Source organism: Mustela nivalis (assembly GCF_964662115.1).
Source record: "Mustela nivalis genome assembly, chromosome: 14".
NCBI classification, from domain to species: Eukaryota; Metazoa; Chordata; class Mammalia; order Carnivora; family Mustelidae; genus Mustela; species Mustela nivalis.
Genome location: NC_139033.1, coordinates 13,448,818 through 13,475,750, shown reverse-complemented (window position 1 = coordinate 13,475,750; position 26,933 = coordinate 13,448,818). Strand labels below are relative to the sequence as shown.

General features: G+C 40.8%; 1 protein-coding gene across 4 annotated transcripts in view; it reads left to right on the top strand.

Annotated features, from left to right (window-relative positions):
- SBNO1 (strawberry notch homolog 1) overlaps nucleotides 1–26,638 on the top strand; it is a 57,708-nt gene extending 31,070 nt beyond the window's left edge. For all 4 annotated transcript variants that reach the window (XM_082698320.1, XM_082698319.1, XM_082698322.1 and 1 more), the window contains exons 16-32: nucleotides 874–1,025; nucleotides 2,533–2,730; nucleotides 3,981–4,148; nucleotides 4,246–4,421; nucleotides 4,872–5,003; nucleotides 7,034–7,169; nucleotides 8,354–8,466; nucleotides 8,556–8,627; nucleotides 9,079–9,178; nucleotides 11,189–11,263; nucleotides 11,933–12,079; nucleotides 12,165–12,259; nucleotides 12,353–12,445; nucleotides 16,650–16,787; nucleotides 17,403–17,479; nucleotides 18,828–19,021; nucleotides 20,184–26,638. In XM_082698320.1, the coding sequence (XP_082554446.1) occupies nucleotides 874–1,025; nucleotides 2,533–2,730; nucleotides 3,981–4,148; nucleotides 4,246–4,421; nucleotides 4,872–5,003; nucleotides 7,034–7,169; nucleotides 8,354–8,466; nucleotides 8,556–8,627; nucleotides 9,079–9,178; nucleotides 11,189–11,263; nucleotides 11,933–12,079; nucleotides 12,165–12,259; nucleotides 12,353–12,445; nucleotides 16,650–16,787; nucleotides 17,403–17,479; nucleotides 18,828–19,021; nucleotides 20,184–20,326 (2,209 nt within the window). In that variant the 3' untranslated portion in view covers nucleotides 20,327–26,638. The remainder of the gene's footprint in view (nucleotides 1–873; nucleotides 1,026–2,532; nucleotides 2,731–3,980; nucleotides 4,149–4,245; nucleotides 4,422–4,871; nucleotides 5,004–7,033; nucleotides 7,170–8,353; nucleotides 8,467–8,555; nucleotides 8,628–9,078; nucleotides 9,179–11,188; nucleotides 11,264–11,932; nucleotides 12,080–12,164; nucleotides 12,260–12,352; nucleotides 12,446–16,649; nucleotides 16,788–17,402; nucleotides 17,480–18,827; nucleotides 19,022–20,183) is intronic.
- The last annotated feature ends 295 nt before the right edge of the window (nucleotides 26,639–26,933 follow it).

The following is a 26,933-nucleotide window of genomic DNA, read 5'->3' as shown; positions in this document are numbered from 1 at the left end:
TTTTAAGGAATTTAGAGAAAGACACAGTGAGAAAAGGAACATAATAAGCAGGGGGAGTGAGAGAAGGAGAAGTAAGCTTCTGGCCGAGCAGGGAGCCCTAAGCAGGGTTGGATCCCAGGACTCTGGGATCATGACCTGAGCCAAAGGCAGACACCTAATGACAAGCCACCCAGGCTCCCATTTCCTTCAGTTTTTTTTTTTTTTTTTTTTTTTTTTTTTAGATTTTTTTTTTTTATTTATTTGACAGAGAGATCACAAGTAGTCAGAGAGGCAGGCAGAGAGTAAGAGGAGGAAGCAGGCTCCCTGCCGAGCAGAGAGCCCGATGTGGGGCTCGATGTGGGGCTCGATCCCAGGACCCTGAGACCATGACCTGAGCCGAAGGCAGAGGCTTTAACCCACTGAGCCACCCAGGTGCCCCTTTCCTTCAGTTTTTAATGTAACTACTGGAAAGTATAAAACTTGCATAATTGGCTGGGCTTGAACTATATTTCAATTCAACAGCCTTGGCCTAGAATATTAAATTACTTCAACTGGATTATTAATATTTTATAGTATTAAAGTATATTTATTTTTAAGAAACATGTTTTGAAGTATATATATATATATATGTTTTAATTTTATTTATTTATTTGAGAGAGAGAGTGGGAGCACTCGTGAGGAGAGGAACAGAGGGAGAGAACTTCAGGCTGACTCCTTGTGGAGCATGGAGGCTGGCAGGGGCCTTGATCCCACAATCCAGGAGATCATGACCTGAGCCAAAACCAAGAGTTGAATGCTCAACTGTGCTACCCAGGCACCCCTTAAGACTTTACAGAAAATAAATTATTTTGCAGACTGAACCTCTAATTATCACTTTTTCTCTTGTGTAAACAGAGGAGTGTTGCAGTCACTTATTGAAAAACACTTCCCAGCTCCAGACCGGAAGAAACTTTATAGTTTGCTAGGAATTGATTTGACAGCTCCAAGTAACAATAGTTCTCCAAGAGATAGTCCTTGTAAAGAAAATAAAGTAAAGAAGCGGAAAGGTGGGTTCTTTTCTTTAAATGATATTGAAAATAGTATAAATGCGAGCATTTTGAGGAGCGATATTTGGGGATTGAGCTGCCTTCCTTTTAAATTGGCACGTGGCTGCGTACTTTCGCTGTCGCTTATGTTGTTTTAAATGCACAAATGACAGTTTGGTGCTAGGCACTGTCTTCAGCACTGCCCTTCTGTTATTTCATTTAACCCATGAGGGATCCATATGAAAATAGATCTTGTTTTTTTTTTCTAGACAGAGGACAAAAAGGCATGGCAAGATTCAAAGGTTAAGGAATCTCCCCAGGTTTACACAGCTAATGGGCAATCTATGGAAAACAAAATCTGGGCATTGCTTTGTCAGAGCTGCGTATGCACATATGCTTACTGTGTTTTTATAGTTTTTTTAAAGAGGCATTTGTAGTTATTGTTAGAAATATACTCAGTGCTTATTGGTGTTTTATCATATGCCAACTTCGATTTCTGTTTAGATTCCTAGTAAACTGTTCGGCTTTCAGAAGTTAACTTCTCAGGCTATCATTAAGACGGTGATCATCTCTGTGGGAACAACTGTCTGATGCTGGGTGTGTTCCAAACACAAGTGGCTGACAGTGTAACCTTAGTTCATCTGTCCTAAGAAGGACAGTTTTTTACATTTTTAACATGCTTGAAAGTGGATTGATGGTTATAATTGACAGTATTTTTTAATTGTAGTGGCAGAAAAAAGGAATGCTGTGTTTTAGAATCAGTGACATCTTAAAATGGTCACGTGGTCATGTTTATCTTTCCTGAATTATGTTCTTTTTACCATCTATCTCATTAATAAGTAAACTTTTAATGGTTTGTTCCAGATGTCTATGTCTTTGTCTTTTTTTTTTTTCTTTTTTTCTTTTTTTTAGATGAGGAAGAGAACACATGAGCATGAGTGGTAGGGAGGGGCAGGGAGGGGAGGGAGGTGGAGGGAGAGAGAATCTTGAGCTGGCTCCATACATGGAACCCAACTTAAGGCTGGATATCACCACCCTGAGATCATGACCTAAGCCAAAACTCAAGAGTCGGACATTTAATTAACCGACTGAAGCCACCCAGGCATCTCCCATATATCTTTCCTGAGTACTCAATAAAGTAATTAAAATCAGCACCTAGTCTGACTTTTTACAAATGAAGTTTTATAGAGTTGTTTAATTAGTAGGCCTCTGCTCTCAACCTGATGCACAATTAAACTGTGAAAATGCTGGAGATTCTGTGTTATCTCTGTTGTCCTAAATTTATTTTGAAACATGTACACTTAAAGGTAGTCTTGAATTTATTTACGTGTCTAATTTTTTCTTAATAATTGAACATAATATGATTTCTTAAGGAAATCTAAAAGGTAAACATTTACTTAGGAAATTTATATACTTAAAGTTTTTCCTATATGTTTTTCATTTTAAAAGCTCGTGAACTAAAAGTAGTTTCCTAGATCTTTAGAAGAGTGTGTTTGGGCTGACTGTCTTATTTTGGGTTTGAGGGTAGGTGAAGAAATAACTCGAGAAGCCAAGAAAGCGCGGAAAGTAGGTGGCCTTACTGGTAGTAGTTCCGATGATAGTGGAAGTGAATCGGACGCATCTGATCATGAAGAAAGTGACTATGAGAGCTCGAAAAACATGAGCTCCGGAGATGACGATGATTTCAACCCATTCAGAGATGAGTCTAGTGAGGATGATGAAGATGGTAAGTACGTCAGTACTTATTAATTGTAATGAAAGGTTACTTCTGTGTGTTTGAAACAGGATATTGTATTAAAACCTGTTTTTTCAGGGCACCTTGGGTGGCTCAGTTGGTTAAGTATCTACCTTTGGTTCAGGTCATAATTTCAGGGTCCTGGGGTCAAGCCCGCATCAGACCCTGCTCCGTAACGGGCTCCCTCTCCCTCCGCTTGCCGCTCCCCCGCTGATGCATACTCTCTCTCTCAAATAAATAAAATCTTTATTTATTTTTAAACATTTATTTATGTATATTCTTCACAGAGACAGCGAGAGAGGGAACATAAGCAAGGGAGAGTAAGAGAGGGAGAAGCAGGCTTCCTTCTGAGCAGGGAGCCCGACGTAGGGCTTGATCCCAGGATCTTGGGATCATGACCTGAGCCGAAGGCAGCCACTTAATGACAGCCACCCAGGTGCCCCATAAATAAGATTTTTAAAAATAAATAAATAAAACCTGTTTTGTTTTTTGTTTTTTCCCTCGGTGCAGTATAAACCATAGCACAGAATCTCATCTTTGCTTAGTGGAAAACTCCCCAAGCTTGTCTGTCTTTTGGTAGTTTAGCTCATTTGTGTGAGATAGTCGCCTAAGTTTTATGCAGAGATTTTATTTATCTTTTTGAAGACTATTGATTTGACAGAGATAGCGAGAGAGGGAACACAAGCAGGGGGAGTGGGAGAGAAAGAAACAGGCTTCCTCCTGAGCAGAGAGCCCGATGTGGGGCTTGATCCCAGGAACCCAGGATCATGACCTGAGCTGAAGGCAGCCGCTTCAATGACTGAGCCAACCAGGCGCCACTGTTATTATGAACAGTAGTAGTAGTTGTAGTGGTGGTGGTAGTAGTAGTAGTAGATTTTTATTTATCCAGAGATGAGAGAGAGAGAGAGTTGGAGGAGCAGAGGGAGAGGTACAAGCAGACTCTGCACCTGGTGCGGAGCCCAGTGTGGGGCTCGATCTCACCACCCTGATATCGCAAACTGAGCCGAAACCAAGAGTTAGACACTCAACCGACTTAGTCTCCCAGCCACCCAGTCACTTGTACCGTGATTTTTAACCTCATACTATGGAATTTTATCTGACAGTGTATTGGATATACTGGACCGCTGAAGTTGGTGATGATTTTTAAGTTACCATTTAATACAAAAAATCCAAGGGTTGTTTCTTTGAAGATTCTGCTGCTTTTACAGATGATTTTATACATATCTTTCCTTAACTTTCAGATCCCTGGTTAATCAGAAAAGATCACAAGAAAAACAAAGATAAAAAAAAAAAGAAAAGTATAGATCCAGATTCTATTCAAAGTGCCTTATTAGCATCAGGTCTTGGATCAAAACGACCTAGTTTTTCATCTACACCAGTAATTTTGCCTGCTCCTAACAGTGCACCAGGTATCTGTGGGGTAGCTTGGCTTGTCTGTTGAGATGTACTTTTAAACAAAACATACTTAAACTTTGTAATGATTTTTAACAATTGTACTTTATCTAGCTAACAGTAACACCAACAGTAACAGTAGCCTTATAACAAGTCAGGACGCTGTGGAAAGGGCCCAGCAGATGAAGAAAGACCTACTTGATAAACTAGAGAAATTAGCAGAAGACCTCCCTCCTAATACCCTGGATGAACTTATTGATGAACTTGGTGGCCCTGAGAATGTTGCTGAGGTAAATATGACTAGATTGGGGCTGTGTCTTGGTCCCTTTTTTTGGTTAACTCCAAACCCTATAGAATGAGTGATATTTTGGATATCATCACATAATTGTCTAATTTTCTCTTAGATTTTAGAACCTTTGATCTGTTTGTCATCCCAGAGTCAGGAATTCTTATCCTTAGTATCTGTGTGTTTATTCAGCACACTGACCTGTTACTGTACCTGTCATGCAGCCTCTGTGATTGTTGCCATGTATCTGCTTTCTTTGCTGGAATTTCACCTTTTCAAAACCAGAAACTGTTGCGACATTCTCTCCCAGACACCGGTGCAGCACAGGCAGCACTGTGTGTCGGCCTCATCATCCCCTTCTCTCTCCCACCAAGTTTCTCTAATGCAGGGGTCCTGTGCTTCCTGCGTCTTCATCAGGTACCTTAACTGTAAATGACACTGTTTGGCTTTGCAGATGACTGGTCGCAAAGGACGGGTTGTAAGCAATGATGACGGAAGCATATCTTATGAGTCGAGATCTGAACTTGATGTCCCTGTAGAAATACTAAATATCACAGAAAAACAAAGATTTATGGATGGAGACAAGGTATGTTTTTCTGGAATGCTTTTCTTTCTTGTATTTTAAAAAGATTTTACTTACTTATTTGAAAGAGCACAAGAGAGGGAGGAGGGTCAGAGGGAGAAGCAGACTCTGCACTGAGCAGGACGGTACAGGACTTGATCCTGGGACTCCAGAATCTTGACCTGAGCCAAAAGCAGTCACTCAGCCAACTGAGCCACCCAGGCACCCTCTGGGATGCTTTTTAATGAAAAATACAATGTCTGTATTTTTAAATGAATATTTAGGGTTTTGTTTTTTTTTCTTTTAAAAGAAATTAAGTGTGGAGGTGCCTGGGTGGCTCAGTCATTAAGCATTTGCCTTTAGCGCTCAGGTCATGATCCCAGGGTGCTGGAATCGAGCCCTGCATCAGGCTCCCTGCTTGGGGAAAAGTCTCCTTCTCCCTCTGCCATTCTCCCTGCTTGTGCTCCCTCCCTTGCTGTCTCTCTCTGTGTCAAATAAATAAATAAAATTTTAAGAAAGAAGAAAAAATTAAGTGTGTTGAATGTTATTATTCTTTCATTTTTTAGTAATTGCACATAATCACTGAATATTTACACACTTTCATTATTTTTTCACAAATTGAATGCAATAAAGTATTGTGTACAGAATTAGATGTGGCTCTTAATAAATTTGGAGGCTTTTTAATTAAAAAAAATTTTAAAGATTTTATTTATTTATTTGACAGACAGAGATCACAAGTAAGCAGAGAGTCAGGCAGAGAGAGAGAGATGGGGGAAAGCAGGCTCCCCGCTGAGCAGAGAGCCCGATGCGGGGTTCGATCCCAGGACCCTGGGATCATGACCTGAGCCGAAAGCAGAGGCCCTAACCCACTCAGCCACCCAGGTGCCCCCTTAATTCCTTAATTTAAATGGTAGAATAAAATCTCTATTTTACCACTTTTCTCTTTATATTTTAATGAGGCTTTCTGCAGCTAAAAAAGGAGAAGATAGTTGTCACTATCAAAGTTGTCTTTATTATTTTAAAGATTTCTGTTTATTTGAGAGGGAGACAGAGCATGAGCAGCGGGGAGGGAGAGAAGGAGAAGGACAAACCGACGCCCCACTGAGCATGGGGTCAGGTTTGGGGCTCAGTCTCAGGACCCTGAGATCATGACCTGGTCCATAGACAGACGCTTAACCAACTGAGTCACCCAGATTCCCCCAAAGTTATCTTTTATAAATATATTCAATAGCTTGTGTTACATTTTTTTTTAATTGATTTACTTTAGGGAATGAGAGTGCGTGTACGAGAACTGGAGGGAGGGGAAAGGGGGAGAGAATCTCCACTGAGCATGGAGCCCAGCGCTGGGCCTGCTCTCATGACCTGGAGATCATGACCTGAGTCGAAATCAAGAGTTTGGATACTTAACTGACTAAGCCACCTAGGCTCTCGTCATGTTACACATTCTAAAGATTGTAGGTAGAGGTATTAATCAGTTGTGTTACATACTTTGTTTTATGAATTTATGTCCATGTGCATTACACTTACATTAGTCGGAATTGGTTTTAGTTGTTAAGTGACAGAAAATCCAAAATCGTATTGACTTAAAGAAGGTAGAAGGTAATTTCTTCCATGTGTTAAGTTCGAGTAGGTGGACCAAGGCTGTTACGGCTCCTTAAAGATGATGCCACTCCTGTCTCAGTCCTTTACCGTGTGAGGCTCCATTTCAGGTTACCTGTTTCACTTCCAGTCATCATACCTCTGTCTTTCATCTGGCAGAGAGGACGCACATGAAGAGAAGGGCATGTCCTTGACTTTTAAGGACATTTCTTAAATGTTCATACCACCTACACCCTACTGGGGTGTGCCGTAGTTCGCTGCAGGGAAAAGTGAGAAATGTCATGGTTCTGGGCAGCCATGTACCTGCCTAAACTTGAGAGGAGGTGGTTATAATTTAGGAAAACGGGGAGAATAGGTATTGGTGAGCCACTAGTACTCTAAGAACTTTATTTAAGGCACTTGCCTACTTGTCTTCGTGCAGAGGTGATTATTTTTCCCCCTTATATTTGGTACAGAATATTGCTATTATCTCAGAAGCTGCCAGCTCGGGTATTTCGTTACAAGCAGATCGGAGAGCTAAAAATCAAAGGCGAAGAGTTCATATGACTTTGGAATTACCCTGGAGTGCTGATAGAGCAATTCAGCAGTTTGGTAAGTTCCTACAAGTGAATTTCACTTAATAGATAGCTAGGAATCATTGGGGAAATATTTATGTATCAAAACCTATATTTAACGTTCAGTATCTTAAAACAGGACACGTGGATTTTGGAGCTATTTGTGTATCAAATTTAAAATTATAGAATACATGAAGCCGTTTATCTATTTTAAGAAATGTAAAAGATCTGTGCTAGATTTCTTGGGAGTTTCTGGCATTATATCTCATAACGGTGTTCCTTGGGAGTTTCCTCCATTATCGATCTTCAGGATGTATGTGGTCTGTGTCAGAGCACCTGACACCTCATGTCCTTTTTAGCCTTTGGTGTCTTTACTGAAGGCATATTGCTCTTCCCTTGTCTTACGTGTTTATGTCCTGATGTGACCTGATGATTTTAAAAAACCAACAGTTTAGGGGCTCTTGCACAGCTCCGTCGGTTCAGTGTCCGACCCTTGATTTTGGCTCAGGTCTTGATCTCCAGCTCATGGGATTGAGCCCTGCATCAGGCTCTGTGCTCAGCGGGGTGCCTAGTTGAGAGTCTCTTTTCCTCTGCCTGCCCTCCCCAACCATGTGTGCATTCTCGGTCTCTCTAAAACAAAATATTTTTAACAAACCAGTTTTTTTTTTTGTTTGTTTTTTTGGAAGAATCCAAAGCAGCTGTGCTTTTGCACCATTGTGGTTAACCCAAGTTGGGCAGAAGTAATAATATGTTTATCATTGAACAGTTCTGTGGCAGTTTGTGTTCTTTAAGGAGGAGTATTGTGAATATGGATTTTTTCAAGTCAGTTTTTTAATTTTGTACTTTTGGGAGAGTTACAGAAATTGCTTTGTACATTGTGTGTGTTTGTGGTGGTTTTTCTTTCATTTTTTTTTTTTTTTTTTTTTAAGATTTTACTTACTTATTTGATAGTGAGCATCAGCAAGGAGGAGGGGGAGGGGGAGAGGGAGAAGCCAGCTGCCCTGGAGCAGGGAGCCCAATTCAGGACTCGATCCCAGGACCCTGGGATCATGACCTGAGCCGAAGGCAGACCCGTAACCAACTGAACCACCCAGGTGTCCATATATTGTTTAATTTTTTCCTCGTAAGGGTTTCTGAATACCAGCTTAGTATTAAAATGCTAGGAATAGATCTCAGAATACTCTGTATCTAGTGAACACAGTATTTTTAATGTCGTTACAGGACGAACTCATAGATCAAACCAAGTTACTGCTCCCGAGTATGTGTTTCTGATTTCTGAATTGGCAGGGGAACAAAGATTTGCTTCTATTGTTGCCAAAAGACTTGAGAGCTTGGTAAGTTCTTGGGTTGTGTAGTTGTGTGTAAAAGGTGGTGAATACAACCTGTCTTCTGTGCCTTGATTGGAAATTTTATGTCTTGATAGGGAGCACTTACACATGGTGACAGAAGAGCAACAGAATCTAGAGATCTGAGCAGGTTCAATTTTGATAATAAGGTACATTTCAGCTTTCATTATGTCTGAGATTTTGTGGTAGTGTGTGGTATCTGGTGAACAAAAAGGGAAAGTGGTTACTGTTCACAACTTTAAACTGTCCCTTATGGTTTCACTGTAAAATGATAACGTCCTATAAAATTTTCACTTATCAGGTCTTTGATTATCAGCTCTGCCTTAGAATCCTTTTTTCATTTCTGTTAGAAAATAGGAATATAATAAATACTTCTGAATGAATTAAGTGTGAATTTCCAGACACGAAATTATTTACTGGACGTCTGTCGTGTGCATAGGTGTGAACAGTTTAGTATATAACATTTATATAAAAAGATAATAAAGTCCTACTCGTTTTGAGCCTTTGCTACCATAATAGTTTTTATCGTGTTCAGTTGGTCATGTGATTGAAATGTCAAAATGCTGTAACTGGTTAAATTTGTTTGTTTTCTTATTGCAGTATGGAAGAAATGCTTTAGAAATTGTCATGAAATCCATTGTCAACCTAGATTCTCCTATGGTATCACCACCTCCAGACTACCCTGGAGAATTCTTTAAAGGTAACTTTAAGAAATAATCACAAGAGGAAAATGAGTACTAAGTAGGCCCTAAAACCTTTTCTGACATGTGCTGCTGTTTTCAATCTCTTTGGACATAAACTATGTAAACATTTAGAAATTAAAGATTAATAGACACCTAAGTTGGCCTCTTATAATCAGATTATTAATTTTCATTCACACCAAGTGTTTTGTGCTCTTGACAGTTCATTGCATGTTAATACTAGATTAGTAGGAGAAAGTGGTTTTGTTAGATTAATTTATAGCTACTATGCCAGACAGCTTTTAAATTTAATTTTAAAGTATATTGGTAAATAATCCTTGGAGGTTGGCATAGGGTGTAGATTAAAAAATATTGGCTGTGTATCCATAGTTAAAACTGTGTGATGGATACGTGTATATGGTTCATAGAATGTTCTCTTTATACTTCTATGTTTTTGGACATTCATTTATTAAAGAAAAGTCCAGCATAATGCTATAGAAACTCTTTGATTTATCTCTGTAATTGGTAGAGTATATTTTGCCCATAAATATAAGTAGTCTAGATGGTTTTGATTTTTTATTATTTATTTTATAATTCAGGAAGCTATGAAAATATTTTGGATAACATGTAGATGTAGGATATTTGAAATATCATCATTGTAGAGTTAGGACTTTTCACTAGAAAGTCCTTCCCAATTGGAAACCAGTATTTAGTATTGATACAAGCCATATTGACATACTGTCAGGGGGGTTTATCACTGATGGCATAGTAACAAAGCAAATATATAAACTTTTTTTCCCTTTTTCTTCCATTGTCTTTCCTCTCCTTCCCATAACTTTGGGATCATGACCTGAGCTGAAGGCAGAGGCTTAACCCACTGAGCCACCCAGGCGCCCACATTTTTTTTAACAGTTGCATAATATTCTGCAGCTGGGTTATACAACAGGTTTTTTTGTGTGTGGTGTTTTTTGGGGGTTTTTTTGTTTGTTTTTTTTTTTTAATCATTTCCTTTTTGGTATTCAAGTGGTTTTCAATTTTTTGCACCATCACAAACAGTGCTGAAGTTATACAGCTATCCTATGTAGATTTTCTCCCATAAGACTGGTTTCTAAAAGGAGGATTTTTGGTTACACAGTTGTCACCTGCAGAATCTAAACAGTTTTATGCATGTAGCAGAGTACTAGCTGATTTATTAAATGTGTAAATAGGATATGATAATGCTTCCTATTGACCCTGTTCTCTTAACGCCTTTATTCTGTAAGTCTGGGTTGGAACCTGAACATCAGTATTAAAGAAACCCATAGACTGTCTTCTTAGTGACATAATTCAGAACATGTTAACTGTTACACGTATTGCTTCTCTTCTGCAGCAGCTTGTCAGTGCTGATAATATGTGGGAGGAAGACAAGATTAATAGCTTATTGACACAATTATTTAATCAGCTAGTCTGTGTGTTCAAAATTGTTTATATTCTGTAGATGACAAATGTGTAACCAAAGATTTCTACAGCCAAAGACTGCTATTAGAAAGATGAGATCTTTTTGGGGCGCCTGGGTGGCTCAGCCATTAAGCGTCTACCTTCAACTCGGGTCATGATCCTAGGGTCCTGGGATCGAGCCCAACATCAGGCCTCCTACTCAGTGGGAAGCCTGCTTTTCCCTCTCCGTTCCCCCTGCTTGTGTTCCCTCTCTGGCTGGCTGTCTCTGTCAAATAAATAAATAAAATCTTTAAAAAAGAGAAAGAGAGAGATTAGATCATTTAATGAGATCATATAGTGTGAAGTTTGAGTACTGTAGGATTTTGGAGTGCCTAAAAGACCTTTGGGGACTGTGTGTTCCATTTATTTCAGCTAATAGGAACTATGAAAAATACCTTGGGCTATGTTTTAAGGCTAGAACTTGTGGTCTAGTTCGGGGCACCTGAGCGGCTCCGTTGGTTAAGCATCTGAAAAAAGAATTTGATCTAGTTTGATTAGTCGAGTAACAGATCATTGAGTCACTTTGGTTATAAGGTTTTTAAATTTTCTGACAGATGTTCGACAAGGACTAATAGGAGTTGGCCTGATAAATGTAGAAGATCGTTCGGGTATTCTTACTCTAGATAAAGGTAAGAGTATGAGTTTTGTATATAGACATAAAACAGAACTATTGCTCTATCATTACAGACCATTTTCTTTATGCCTTTTTCAACTTGAAGGGGAAGCTTCAAGTTTGTAGTTCTCAGTCCCTTCTTCTGGAGTGCTCATAAAGCGCTCTCAGTGGTTTTTGCTACTGTGGTTGTTCAAAAGAGATTAAACCTTTATTCTGTCTACAGAGTAGCAGTTCTCAACCCAGGTTGCATATATATCAGCTGTGAAGCTTTTAAAAACTACTGAAGACCGTGCTATTGAGCTTCACAGGCTTAATGGCACTTAGAACTTTCTATAAGCCAGGATTTCATGTTGGAGAACAAATATTCTCGTGTGCTAAATTGTGTTCATATTTTCAGTAAGTGAAGTTTGATGATGCACAAATTGAGTTAAGACAACCATCTTTGGAGCATGTATGTGGTCGTGCTGATTGCTAGCGGTAGAAATGGTCAAATTACAGCTCTCTTTTGAGAGCTGTGCAAGGTTGTGGGTGTGATGTAAGACCATGGAGGAGGAAGTGAGACTTCGTTTAGGCTTAGATGAATAAATGTTTTGTTTTGTTTTGTTTTTATTTTACTTCCAGGGGCAAGTGCATTATAATTGCCATTCAAATGCATTAAATCTTTAATACAATCTTGTCCTTGCAGATTATAACAACATAGGAAAATTCTTAAATAGAATTTTGGGCATGGAAGTGCATCAGCAGAATGCGTTATTTCAGTATTTTGCAGACACACTTACAGCAGTTGTTCAAAATGCCAAAAAAAATGGAAGATATGATATGGGAATTTTAGGTAAGTGGAGAAATTTTGAAAATGTCCTGTGTATTCCTAATAAAATGTTCTTTTTCCATTTACATGTTGCTTTTTCTTGTTTAAGATCTTGGTTCTGGAGATGAAAAAGTGAGGAAAAGTGATGTTAAGAAGTTTCTGACTCCAGGATATTCCACCTCTGGTCATGTAGAGTTATATACTGTAAGTTTGGAAATGTGCACGTTTAAGTGTAACCTCCTGTGATTGGCACTCACAGAAGTGAGTGCGATTTAAGTTGTATTATTTCTTTTACAGATTAGTGTGGAGAGAGGAATGTCTTGGGAGGAAGCTACCAAAATTTGGGCTGAGCTGACAGGACCAGATGATGGCTTTTACTTGTCATTGCAAGTAAGACTCATGTCCTTGCCATGTTAACTGTTCAGATACGTAATGCGTTGTAGCTGCCAGCACTGCAGTTACCTGTCCCCTTTGTGGCGGTTTTCTGATTGTTTTTCGCTTTCCTCTGATTTGATCGTTTTTCATTGTAACTAAGTTTGTCCTTCTACAGACGTTTTGAATTATTACATGCTCTTAGTTAATCGGACCTTTTTATTTCATGGTGCAGTGACCTCTAAGCCTCCATAAAGGACTGCATATTTAGTTCTGTAGACCTCTAGTAAGCTTTATATCTGAAAGATTCACTTCTTAGTTATTAGTGTAAATAATTCCTTAGGATTTGCGGGTAGAGCTCAGGATGAGGGAAGTGTAAATATGTATGTGTGTACATACCCATACATTTATATGTAGACACACGCACACCCACAGATATGTGTGTGCAGATATATAACATCCAGAGTCAGGGTACGGTATCTTGAATTTTCCTTTTAAAGACTATGGCGTTTTTATGTTATTATTTTCTGATATTAATCTGTGTGCTTATTTCTTCTACAGTAATAATCTTTATTCTCCATGGCACACGGGATGATAAAAGATTACAGATAATATACCCCAATATTCCTGAAAATAATTTCGGGAAAAAAGCATCAGCTTTTTTTGCTTTTGCTTCCCCCCATTCTCCCATTCCATTAAAGCACAGTTGTGTCATTTCTGCATTGTCCGCATATGGCACTTCTGTAGTATGCTTTTCTTTTAATACTTACTCTTAGCTCTAAAGGTAATTAATTTCAATTTAATGCTCACCTCTCACTAGTCCTTAGGTTGCTGTCTCTGATCATTTTATCTGAAGACTGTCCTGTAGTAGCATCTTCAAGAACGGTTTATTCCTGAGGTGGTTTGTTTTTAGGTTTCTCTGAGAGAGACACAGAGCACGCATGCGTGTGCCTGCCTGCGCCCAAGCAGGTGGAGAGAGAGAATCTCAAGCAGATTCCATGCTGAGCAGGGATCCTGATATGGGGCCAGATCCCAGGACCCTGAGATCATGACTTAAGCTGAAGGGAGAGGCTTGACTGGCTAAGCCGCCCAGGTGCCCCAGTGCTTCGTTTTTGTGACTAAATAATGTTCCGTTGTATGTATGTACCACATTTTGTTTTTTATTTGCCGAATTTTTGGAGAGGCCAACTGTAAATGAGGACCAGGTTCTAGATGGAACTGTGTGAAAGAGACTACATATGGTCATACCAGAGGCGGTGCGAGACCATAGTTAAGCTATCTAGAGCAGGTGTCCCCAAACTTCTTTAGGATCAGATAGTAGATACTTTAGGTTTTGTAGGCTATGTGTAGTTTCTACTGACTATTCTTTTTCATTGTTTTTTTGTTTTTTCTTCCTTTTCCCTACCCTTCCTTCCTTGTTTCTCCCTTCCTTCCACTGTTTTAAGCTTATTAGCCTCAGGCCCAGTTTGGTCACAGACCTGATTTTACTGGTACCTGATCCAAGAGCAAAGCTGTCAAACTGAATCTGGCTCCTAATTAAGTGGTTTTTGAAAATCTTATTGAGGGCGCCTGGGTGGCTCTGTAGGTTGTGTCTCACTCTTGATTTCAGCTCAGGTGATGATTGCAGAGTCTGGTTGAGATTCTCTCCCTCTCTCTCCTCTGTCCCTCCCCCAGCTCCTGTGCGCTCGTGTGCGTGCACTCTCTCTCTAGAACAAGTAAATAACATCTTTAAAAAAAAAGAAAGTCTTACTGAGATATTTGTAGACTCACATGAGGTTTTGAGAAGCGATACAGAGAACTTCCTTGTACACCAGTTTCACCAATGGTAACATTTTACAAAACTATAACATGATATCAAAACCAGCATCGTATCACTATTACATAATTCACCGCATTTTATTCAGATTTCTCCCTTAGATGGGATTTTGATAGGTACAGATTAGGGTCTTGGTTTTTTGGCTTTTCATTCCAAACTGTTGCCAGAATTTACACACTGGTAGATTTTGAGGTAGTGCTGATCCACATCTTCTTTTGAGTGGAAGGGTGTGGTGATACTGGTCCTTTGTTACTTCTGCATGGCAGCCGGTGATTGGATGTGAGGAGAGGCAGACTTAGAAGGGGCATCGATCCAGGAAGGTGCAGGTGTTTGAAACGCCACCAAAGTAAGCAGACATGCGGGACGCCTGGGTGGATCAGTGGGTTAAGCCTCTGCCTCTAGCCCAGGTCATGCTCTCAGGGTCCTGGGATGGAGCTCCACATCGAGCTCTCTGCTCAGCAGGGAGCCTGCTTCCCCCTCTCTCTGTTCCTGCCTCTGTGCCTACTTGTGATCTCTCTCTCTCTCTGTCAAATAAATAAAATATTTTTAAAAAATAAGCAGACATGCTTTACAGTGTTTACCATGTGTTAACATTAGGAAAACCAAGTAGGAATTTCTTTTATTTCCACTGTAGTGTGATGATTTATTTTGTGATTATAATGAAATAATTTGACACTGTAGAGCCAGATCGCACTTTTATATGCTTTAAACACAGTCTTCTAAGTATAATGATTTTATTGAGTGTTTCAAATCAACTGATAAAACATGTAAAATAGACTTTGTAGTAATTATATAATGTTTCAAATCATTTGAACAAGTAAACGGTAAAGGAGCTTTAATACCCATGAAGAGAAAAGTAAAATACTGTTTTTTTCTTTCATCGGTGTAAGAAATTATCTTTTTTTTTTTTTTTTAAGATATTTATTTATTTATTTTGACAGAAAGGACAGGGAGCACAAGCAGGGGGAGTAGGAGAATCAGGCTTCTCACTGAGCATGGAGCCCAACGTGTGGCTCTATCACAGGACCCTGAGATCATGACCTGAGCTGTGGGCAGACAATTAGTGACTGAGCCACCCAGGCATCCCAAGAATTATCCCAATATAAAAAACAACTCAGTGAGCAATTTGTTTTGTAGAAGATCTGGCAAAGTATCTTTACTTTAGAACTTTTCTTTTTCCTTCAGTTTTGCTCCAGAGATTATTGCTTGGAAATTGTTCGCCATTCTTAGAGAAGATACGAATTTTCTAATGTTAATTTTCCTTTAATTTAATGGGCCTTTTTAATAGCTCCTTCCTCTTAGCATTTCTGCCATAAGTCCAACTCTTTTAAAAAATTGAAAATATATGTAAGTTTCATCATTTGTCTGATGCATCCATTTCTTCCACTTCTACATACGTATTTATGTATTGTTTGCTCAACATTTTGGCTTTTTCCTGTCATAGCTTTATTGTTTACAAATCATGTGACCTGTCAATTCACTCTTAATGGCGGCGATGGGGAGAAACAGCCGTGTTGGGTTAGTAGATGAGTGCAGGGAACCCATGGGTGATCAAAATCATCCTGGAGGTTATGTTTCATTTTAACTTCAAGGAGAGGAACTTTTTTTTTTTTTTAAGATTTTATTTATTCATTTGACAGAGATCACAAGTAGGCAGAGAAGCAGGCTCCCTGCTGAGCAGAGAGGAGCTCGATCCCAGGACCCTGGGATCAAGACCTGAGCCGAAAGCAGAGGCTTAACCCACTGAGCCACCCAGGTGCCCCTATTTTTTTTTTTTTTTTTTTTTTTAGATATTTATTTTATTTATTTGTCTGAGCTAGAAAGGGCACAAGCAGAGAAAGCGGCAGGTAGAGGGAGGGGCAGGCTCCCCACCTAGCAGAGAGCCTGATGGTGGGACTTGATCCCAGGACCGTAGAATCCCGACCTGAGCTGAAGGCAGATGCTTAACCAACTGAGCCACCCAGGCATCCTGAGAGAAAATTTTTTTAACAATGTTTTATTATGAAAAATTTTAAACATAGAGTTAGAGGTAATAGGATTTTCCTCCAAAGAGTCTGCCCCACTACCTAGACTCCTCCCTCATGGATGTCTGAGGCAAGAACATGGACTAGAACAAGCACAGTTACCTCTACTGGACACTAGTGTTTAAAGCTTTATTCAAAACAGTCTTCTAAGAAGTATCTTGGCCATCAACGTATGTGTTCAGCATACCCCACATTTAGGGTCGGGCCTCGTGAAACTCAGGTAGATGAGCAGCCGCCATCCTTGTCCACAGTTACCTCTCCATGTGCTTACTCAGCAGTAGTCTTTCAGAGGATTGATTTGCTAATGTGATGGTACAAACAAGCTTATCTTCAAGTGTGCAGCACGGATCCTTATACTTTCTCTCTCTTTTTTTTTAAATAGATAAGGAACAACAAGAAAACTGCCATCTTAGTTAAAGAAGTGAACCCTAAAAAGAAGCTTTTCTTAGTTTATAGACCAAATACTGGGAAACAGCTCAAATTAGAAATTTATGCTGACCTAAAAAAGAAATATAAGAAGGTATTTTTTCATTTGTACACCTTATACTATTTATGAGTACTTGTTTTATAACATGTTGAAACTGTTTAGGAGAGCTATATGTCTATATTTTAAGGTGGTTTTGTCAATTTTTTCTATTTGATTACTGGAAAATTGTTTTCAGAAAACATGTCCAGTGTTGCTGCATTAACATCCCAGTCTTAATGTTATCGACCATTAAGAAAATTGTAAAATGATTATTTGAAACAGCTTGTGTTGTCAAAAAAGGAAACTTCCAGTGCTAACTACAGAAATTAGAACCGCCGTATTTATATTTTGCAGTAATTTGTAGAAAAACAGTGAATGACAACGTTTTTTCCTAACATTACTGTTAATTTTTAGTCTTACCTTATATTACTGTTTCTCCTGGCTAGTTTCATTTGTAAACAATTGTGATTAAACCGACTGTTTGAAACATTTATTACATAGGAAGTCCCTAATGGCAGGGCTTCATGAGTGGCACGCAAATGCAGCCAGTAGCAAGGGTCAGATTGTCCATAGTGAGACGTGTGTAAGTTGGCTTAAGAGACTATAAGAAGGCAACCAGGTTGTTTAAAACAATACTGTTTCAATGGAATTTTCATCTTATTTTCACAGGTAGTCTCAGATGATGCCCTGATCCACTGGTTAGATCAGTATAATTCCTCTGCAGATACTTGTACTCATGCCTATTGGTTAGTATTTTCATGTTTTTCACCATATTAATCCAAAATGTAATGAAGATTTAATTTAAAAACACCTTCACTCTCTAGCTGTCCACAAAGAGATTATTGTTAGGTGTCATGCCTTCTATCAGAGATACTTGTCTGTGGACCACGCCTACTGGGTGTCCCCTCTTCTCTTCACTAACACTTGTAACTTCTGACCAAGTGTCTTCAGGCCATACGGACTTGACTGTCATTCTTCTTGCTGAGACTTACTTGTTTTCCCTCCTTCTTTTCTTCCTTCCCTTCCTTTATTTTTTTTTCCCCCTTTCTTTTTTTTAAACTTTACTGGTGTCCCAGATCAGTTTCATTTTTAAGGCTAGGGGACTTGTAGGAAACTAAGAGTTGCTGACAGCACCAGAAAATGTGTTGTTGAGCCTGGGAACTGATCCTGCTGTGCTACTAGGTTGGCTCAAGGGCTATTCTTTCGAGTCACAATGTGATAAATGCCTCTTAACAATGTTCATTTCAGGGCCTTGTATGGGATATTTTAATACATTGCAGATCATAGGTCTCACTAAAGTTTTCTTATCCACTTAACATTCAGTAGGGCGTCCAGCCCACTTTATGAAAAGGAATATAGGATGTAGATGAATTTTAGCTAGGTGTTTTTTAGACACATGTAGGTAGGTAAATTTGAAAGGAGCGGTGTTTCGTTTTCATTTTGAGAGCAGATTAGTGCTTTTGGAAATTAGGAAAAGTTTTCAAGATAAAATATTTTTAAAGTTAACTTACAGAAGTTCTCTCTAAAACATTTGCTTTGAGTACTAGCAAGAAAGGTGCCCGATACTGTGTGTTTTCTTGAATTATTATTTGAAAGATGATTTTATTGATGAAATTTCTAAATAATTTTAACCATAAACCATGTCTTCCTTTTTTACAGTATTTAAAAATTTTCATTATTTTGGTTTGCTGAGGCCCTTCCCAGTTCAAGATTTAGAATATATTGGTTTAATCATTTTTAGAGGTAACACAGAATTATTTGATAAGCTAACATTAATATAGTAAACTGATGGATGTTAAAATGACAGACCTTTTAAATGGATATTGAAACCAGTAAGTTAACCCTTTTACAGAGAGTCAGGCCCCAGAAATTTTATTTTCTAAAATAAATCTTAGAAACTTAAAAAATTGGCAGTAATACCTTAAATTGGAAAGGATGATCCCATATGTTAAAGGATGTAATCTAAGAAACTGTCAGTAAAGAAGGGCAAATCGTGCCAGAACATTGTCCAGTTGAAACCTAGGTAGACTTTGTGAGACGTGTGTGTGTGTGTGTCTATGTATACATACATATTTTCCCCCCTATCTATCCTAGGCGTGGCAACTGCAAAAAAGCCAGCTTGGGATTAGTTTGTGAAATAGGTCTTCGCTGCCGCACGTATTATGTATTATGTGGCTCCGTTCTGAGTGTCTGGACAAAAGTTGAGGGTGTTCTAGCGTCTGTCAGTGGCACAAATGTGAAGATGCAGATAGTTCGGCTAAGAACAGAGGATGGACAACGTATTGTAGGTGAGTTTAATTTTGGGGGGTTGAGTTATTGGGAAAAAATCAGAGCCTTTTTTTAAAAAAATTTTGATTCTTACATTTTAAAAATCTCAGTATCTATTCTAGTAGTGGAATAGAGCTTGATATATATGTTCTTAAAAGGCTGAACGGAAGGTAAGCCTTCAGATGGGCATTGTTGATTCTGGCTGAAGTTATGATATGGTCGTTTTCCTTACACTGCTCTCAGCTGTTCCTGCTCCCCTTCCTCATTGTTGCCGTCTGCACAGCCTTTCTTGTGTAAAGACTAAGCCCGCCTCTTGCCAAGGAGTCCTGGAAGTCTGCTGTTTGATGTTCATTGAGTCCACATCGAGACTGAAACGAATGTTGCTGTGCGCAGAGGCCGGCCTGGAGCTTTGGGGAGAGCATGGGCAGAGCAGGCCAGCTGCACTACCGCCCGCTCACAGGCTTTGCGGGGAGCTTTCCCTGTCCCTCCACATTTGTTTGATTTGCCACAGCCTTCCTTTTTTATCTTGGGTGGCAGATTGGCAGTCTGTGGGCCAGAGATAGTCCATGAACATTTTTTTGACCCTCAAATATTTTCAGTTGTTGCAAGTTTGCATTTGAATTAGTTGCCAACATTTAAAGGTCAGAAGCCGGGCTTTTCATTTTCTCAAAAGGTGCGTGTGTGCACACACACGGCTGTGTACACGCATCAGCTTCTGTGACACGTCAAGCCCCTGTTCCCAGATGAGAGGAGTTCAAGTTCTTTGCCAGGACGTCTACTTTCCCCCGTTTGCTAACATCTGTACTGTGACCGCTTGACAGTTAACCTGCTTCAGTCAGCCTTTGAGTTTGCAGCCACTGTCCTGTGCTCTTCCTGCTACGTTAGCACTTGGCCAGAGAAGGTTGTGTTCATGTGCATTTGTGAAGATGCAAAGATAGATCGGGAGACACTGTATTTGACCTTTCTGTTCCACCACCAAGTTGGTGTTGCTGTAGACATGCAGATGCTTAGGTATTTGTGGGTGACGCTGCCGAGGAATTAGGTTACTTCTGAAGGGGCCATTTCAGTTATTAGGTATTTATTTCATTTTTGTGTGGCGGCGTCTTTGCGGAATGTGCTGTGAAGCTGGAATATACGGCTGTCTTGGATGCACCCTCCCAAAATTCTTGTTTCTAATTGCAGGTTTGATCATTCCTGCAAATTGTGTGTCTCCACTTGTAAATCTCCTGTCAACTTCAGACCAGTCTCAACAGCTTGCGGTCCAGCAGAAGCAGCTCTGGCAGCAGCGCCACCCGCAGAGCATCGCCAACTTGAGCAACGCGTAAGAACAGACAGGTTTCGACATGGATGTATCTGAAATGCTGTTGAAGCATATCATTTGCATAAAAATCAGGGACAGTTTCCAAAGAATTATAATTTTTTTTTCAGTTGTGCTCTCTCTAGTTAATTTTTTTGGGAGTAAGGACAAACCTGGAATAGATAGCAAAACTGAAAATCAGCAGTGCCGATGGGGGTACATATGTCTTTCCTTTGCTTTTCCCATGGTACTTCCCATATGCTTTTACTTTGGGTGAGCAGAGGGATATGTGCGCGTGCGTGTGTGTCTGTTTGTTTGTGAGTTTGTTAAAGGCTACAAACCACAATTGGTTTAAAAATGCTTGGAACTTCCCAAACTGGCTTTACTTTTATGTTACACAGTGCTCAGGGTTAACGCAGTACATCCATGCAACTGCTGTGGGAGTTCTCCCCAGATGCATGTGTTTTGAGTCTATAAATATAGAAAATATATATTGGTTTCTTTTTCCAACTTATTAAACAATAGGTTTATTAAAGCATGAAATGAAAGGTTGCATATCATGCATTCAGGTTCTTTTCTAGTTTTGTTCTGACAGTGCATGTCTTTGAAAGCATGCGTAAACAAGACTAAAACAAGTCAAGTAACGGAGAGAAACATTTGTAGATGTACAGCATTGGTTATTGCATTTTTATAGTGTTTATACCTGGGTATTGCTTCTTACCCTGCAAATCTTAGCCCCTTCCCCATTCTCCCTGCCCCAGGTTTCTGGTCAAGGTAACGAGTACATACATTTTTTTGTGGTAAAACTCTTAAAAAGTTAATTTTAATGTATTAATAGTATTCCTAATGTGTGCTGCAAAAATGGCTACAAGCCTGCTTTTCTTAAAATTACACTTTCCTTAACTTAAAGATAGTTTTAGAAAGAAATACAAATTGGCTTCCTTCTTGCAAACAATCTTTTTTTTTTTACTTCATTATCTTAATTTGTCACTCATAAAAAAGGAAACCGTACTTGAGCTGTAAACTAGACAATGAGGAGACACTTGAGGCTTCTGCTGTATGTTTATTTCTTGTTGTTATTGTTGTTACCCAGTAACGTGAATATTGTTTAATGTGTTGTAAGACATTGTAGAGTTTATCTCAAGCTGTTAAAAATGGTGATGTACAAATGTGAATAGATACTTATCTACAATATGGGTGAGTTTTGTTTCGCCTATAATAGATGTTTATAAAAACAAGTGAGGGGACAATTGGTTCTTTTGTTTCCTTTTGTTTCCCCCCCCCTTTTTTTTGCTTGCACAGGTTGCACTATGAAAAATTGAGATTGTATAAACCTGGTCAAAAGCTACAAGATACCACAATCTTGTAGGTGTCAAATAAAAAGTTATGATACTAACCAGAAGTGGACTCGTGTTTAGGCCCTCACCACCTTCGGAAGCAGTCCGTGACGGGGACTCCGCAGAACTCGAGTGTTGCTCGGCGCTCCGAGAGCCTTCTGTTTGGACTTCTGTCGGGCTCACCCTCGAAACGGAGATGGTGTCGAGGAAGGGGTGAAGTGATCGATCTTTTGAATGTTGCTCAAACTGAATTGTTCTCTTTTGTTACTTTTTAAACTTTTAGCGAATCAGGTGGGATGTATGTTCAGTGAAGGCAAGCTAGGGCTTTCCTCTGCCTGTGTCCCTTTACGCCCCAGTTCGCTTATGTCAAGTTTACTGTAAGTTTCCTTTGGATTTATTTATTCTTAATACCTAGAAGAACACATTGCCGGTAATTTCTGTTCTTTGGCATCTTTTGCCAAGTGGATGCAACTTTCCTCCTCAGTCTAGGCTCTCTATCTCAGGCATGATCCATCTGAAGATCGACCAGTGTTCCTTGTTAGGGCAGATCGTCCCACCTGCAGCAAAGCTTCTCAGTTAGTTCCTCTCTGTGGAAACCGGGAGCCTGCACAGCGTCCCATCAGCACGCTGAAGTGACAGAGAGTTGGGGATGGGAACCCTAACAGACCTGCTCCCCTCAGTGAGACAGAATGGCAGATTTCTCATGGGCTCTTGGCCCAGCTTCCCTCTTTTTTGTGTGGGGTTATCTTTCTCGCAGGGTGAGCTTATTTCCAAGCATCAGTACGAGGATTCTGTAGGATGCGGTTAGTTGACCCCCACAATTCCTGATGCAACGTTTGCCCTTTGAACAGCTATCTTGATGCAAAGGGCATCGGTATATTCTGTTCTTTGAGGAACAGCTTTGTTTTGCTCTTAGAAATAAGGTCCAGAAGTAAGGCCTCTGAAAAGTCTCCAAGGAGACCTCAAAAAGGCAATCAGTGTAAATGGAGGGGGACCCGAGCTGCCACCTCCCCCTGTCCATCATACCCATCACGGCGTGGGCTGTGTTAAGCACCAAGAGTGTGCTGCTCGTCCCCTTCCCTGGAGGTTGAACACAGGACCTTGACACTGTGCCCTTACCTAAGTCAGCAAGTTCAGGTGGGTCAGCATGGGGCTGTCCAGCATTCAAGGCCCTCCTCTGTCGAAAAATCAAGTCTTAACAACAGCAAACTTCTGTAAAACAGGCCCGTGTATTTCAGGATCTGAATGCCACGTCTGACCCCAGGGCCTTGTTGAACCCGATGCTTTTGGCCCCTGCAATGCCTTTCCTCCCTTTTTAGCAATACGGCTCTGAGGACCAAGATTTGATTATAAACCATGTTCGTGTTTTCAGAGTTTACAGTGTCTATTGTGCTGAAAACCACTTCCTGAGTCCAGAGCTGCTCAGCTGGTATCTCGGGGGGAATTGGTGTTCCCCGAGTTGAGCGATCTCCACACCGCAAGGCCTCCGGCTGCGGTTTAGTGGGATTATCCAGGTCAGCATCGATGATGCAAAGTATTAACGAAGTATTTCTTGAAATGCAGCTTGATCAGAAAGTAAATATCTGAAGCATTTTCCCCTTTTTGCTGCTGTGTTGCAGATAGACTTTCAGCATCTTTTCTTTCCGTCCGTGTAGAAGGTAGCCAGAACTTGCATCCAGAGCAGCGTGCGTGTGTGTGTTCGTGTACATATATTTATTCCCGTGCAGTCAGTTCGCACTTCAGAAAATGGTTTGAGCTGCAGCAGGAGCCCTTTTCACGTTAGTGTGCTTCATCTGTAGAGGTCAAGTTCTAGATTACCAAGCTCTAGAGGACTAACATCTTAGAGGCCCAGTCCCGTGTCCACAGCCCCTGGGGCATTCATTTGCTGGCCTCCGTGTCATGCTATTAGAACTGGTAACAGGCACCACCAGAAAGGGCACCAGGACAGCATTTACATTTGAATAGTGGGAACCTTTTCCCGCACCCCGTCTCCTTCCCAGTTTAGCAAGAAGGCAGAAAGCAGTAGTAGATTACAAATGATTGGTGCATCTCAGTTTATGAAAGTAGGAGCAGAGGAAAAGTACTTTCCCTTTTGGTCCTTTTCTTGATAAGATACGAAGAGGAATGTCTGTGTCTATAATCTCTTACTTTAAAAACATACCTGAGGGATACTTGGTAGTTTCTGAGAACGGTGCTAATAAGAGTTGCTGTTAGGCTGGGATCCGGTTAGCCAGACGTTGGGTTAGTTCAGGCATCCCAGTGGCCAAGAAAACCACTGTGACGATGGGCATTTAGCGACTACCCCTCCTGGATCTGGGGTCTCCCTGCGTAATCGCATACCCGCACACGGGGCCAGGCACACTGTGCCGCTGGAGTGTGGAGGCAGTCCACCTCGTGGCTCTAGCCGCGAGCAGAAACCGTTTGTGGAGACTCGTTATGGGATGCCAGTTCTCGAATACAAATGCAGTGTCTTTTAAGGGCGCGTAAGTGAAGGAAACGCACACGGATACCCGCAACTCAGGCTAGCTAGTAGTTTCTTCTGAGTACTTGAGGTGAAATTCCAAACCCACCTTCTGATTTTATGCTGTACTTATATATATGTACATAAATGTGTATATATAGAAATGTTGAGTTTTTTTGAATTCTGAATGTAAATATTTCTTGTAAATTGGGACCCCATCCACTTGTTTTTCCCTTTCCCTCCTCCCTTCCATCCTATTTATTCTTTTCTTGACTTCCCATATGGGACATCTTATACTTTTTTTTTTATATATAAAAGTATGGAAAACTTCTTAGTTGAATTTGTTCAGATATTTTAGAATTCAGTTTTGCATCTTTACTATAGAATTCCTATGTCTGTTTTGTGTTAATATTTTTCAACATGCCTGATTGTGTTTGCATTTTTATTACAAATTTTTACTGTGTGCAATGCATTGTATTGGGGGGAATGTACTTGAGTGCAATTTCTGATACTGTCATTATATGACTAGTTACGCTCATTTATGTTGCTCTTTGGAAGCTATAGTGAGCCTGATGTTTTCACATAAAAAAATTTCTTCCCAAGACTTCCTTTAAGCTCCTCTAACTTCTTCAGTGCATTTGGGATCCAATGTAGCTTTTCAGTAACCCAACCTGCTCCTACCCTCGCAGTTTTTCAGGCCTTTACCAAAGCCTTCACCTGTGTGGCTCAGCTGAGAGGAAAATCTTACAGATCTGACCAGTAGTTGATGGCCTGCTGCTGGCTGCAAAGTTTTTGAGGGTTTTTTGTTTTTGTTTTTGTTTTCTTAAGAAGTCAGGCCTGTACGTTTAACCCGCAAATTAATAAATCAAAAATTTACTTTGTAGGGAAGACAGGGAATCTGCTTTTGCTCTCACCTGTTTAGGATTTTAACAGCAGATGGGGAGACTGGCTTGGTACATGTGGGTCTCGGTAAAAAACGTTCTTTAAGGAGCAGTTGTCCTCCCAGAGAGAGCGACACACAACTGCTCTAGAGGCTCCAGGAGCCTTCAGCTCGTGGGCTGATGTCTTCTTGAACCGTTAGCCGTGGGTGCACTGGCCAGCAGGCTGCCCTGAGCTGCTCTCACCACTACTGAACTACCAGTGAGTGGCCCTTGGCTGGATGAGGCGCCCACAGCCTCGTTGCTGAGCTGGATTGAGGCCTTCTGGACGATGAGTGTTGCCCATGGGGAAGACCTGGGGGTGGCTCATGAAAACGGTGGGTAATCATCAGCGGGGAGGCAGACTTCAAAGATTTTGCACCATGAAAAAGATCTTCCTTCATGCCCCCCAGGTGGGATCGCCATGAGCATTTCTTGGGCCTTTAACTCATGTACATGTTCCGCTCACCTAGTCCAGCTTGCTGGACTTGTTCAAAATTTTACAAGTTGTCTGCATGGAAATAAGCCTCGGGAACGAAGCATATCCTCAATTAGGGCCTGTTAGAGATGTGCTCGGGTGAGAATCCCGGCTCAGGTCCAGCCTGCCCGCTCCCTGCCTCTGGTGCCGGAGGAGTGCCGAGCTGGGCAACGGGCGGCCACTGTCCCCGGCGCCACGGTGGCAGGACGGCTCAGAGCGCCTGTGCAGCAAGGGACACACCCTGGCCAAGTCGGTTCTTCTTGCTTCTTGAGGTTCAGGCCTCCCCCTCCCCGGGTCTGAAGGTCAGTCCACAGCCCCCTTCGTGGGAACACCCCATTCATGCACCTCCCCACCCCAGGGCCTTTCTTGCGATGACCATACTCGCGGCACTGAAGAGGATAAAGCAGCTTTGAGCCTTCTTCCTGACTCCCCGGGAGGGGCGAGAACTCGTTCCTACGGAGCACGTTGTCGTCTCCCCACCGTTAGAGAAAAGAACCATCCTGTTCGTGGTTTATACTGAGTCTGCAAACTACTGATAGGATTTTTCAATAACCACTTGTACCATCATCGACCATGAGAAGCGGGAAGAGGGACGCTGTGTCTCTGCAATAAAACTTCCGCCAGGTTCTACCTCTGCTGAGCAAAGGGTACTTTTATACATAGGCGTAGATCTTCCTCCTTCACTGATCTGACTTGGTGCATCTTGAGACAACGTGCGATGGAATCCAAAGACAATTTGAAACTAAGGTGGCTGTAAACTCTTGGTTGTTTTCATTTGGTCCTCTTTTTTTAAATCTCCCTTTTTATATCGCTCCTCTGTCTCGAATGTCCGTTAGCGGGTGAAGGGTACGCACTGTTCCGATGATACTGCACTGCTCCATCCAGCCTTCCATGGTTAACCCAGTACCAAGTGTCCAGAAGTGACTGTTCCAACCATTTTGATCATGTAACTTTAAAAATTGGGTCTCATGCAATAAACTTTGTGTTGGCTGCATTGAACGAGGTTTACCCTTGCAAATAAAAAAAACGATCAACCATGAAGCATAACAAACTCTGTAGATTTTCGTTGTCGTGTTTTTTGTTTTGTTTTGTTTTCTTTCTTTTTATTTTTTTTGTAAGATTCTTAAATAAATTAAACTGGCTAATATGTTTTTTTCTCTGTTCGTGTTTTCTTCCTCTGGGTTCTGAGCTCCCATTGGAGCTGTCCCGTGCCACCATCCTTGCTAGAGAGCTTTCCGTTGGGGGCTTGGACTTTCTTAATGTTGGCATTTTATTGAGAGTGAATTACAGGAGACGTCTCACAGTGTGGCTGGCATGGAACCCAGCACTGTTCAGAGCAGAAGACGTGCACCCCGCCGTACGCGGGAACAGCTCTGTAGGTCTGGGCAGAGGTCCTGCCGCAGCTCCTGAGACTTCCCTCGCGGAGCGCCTTTCCCTAAAGA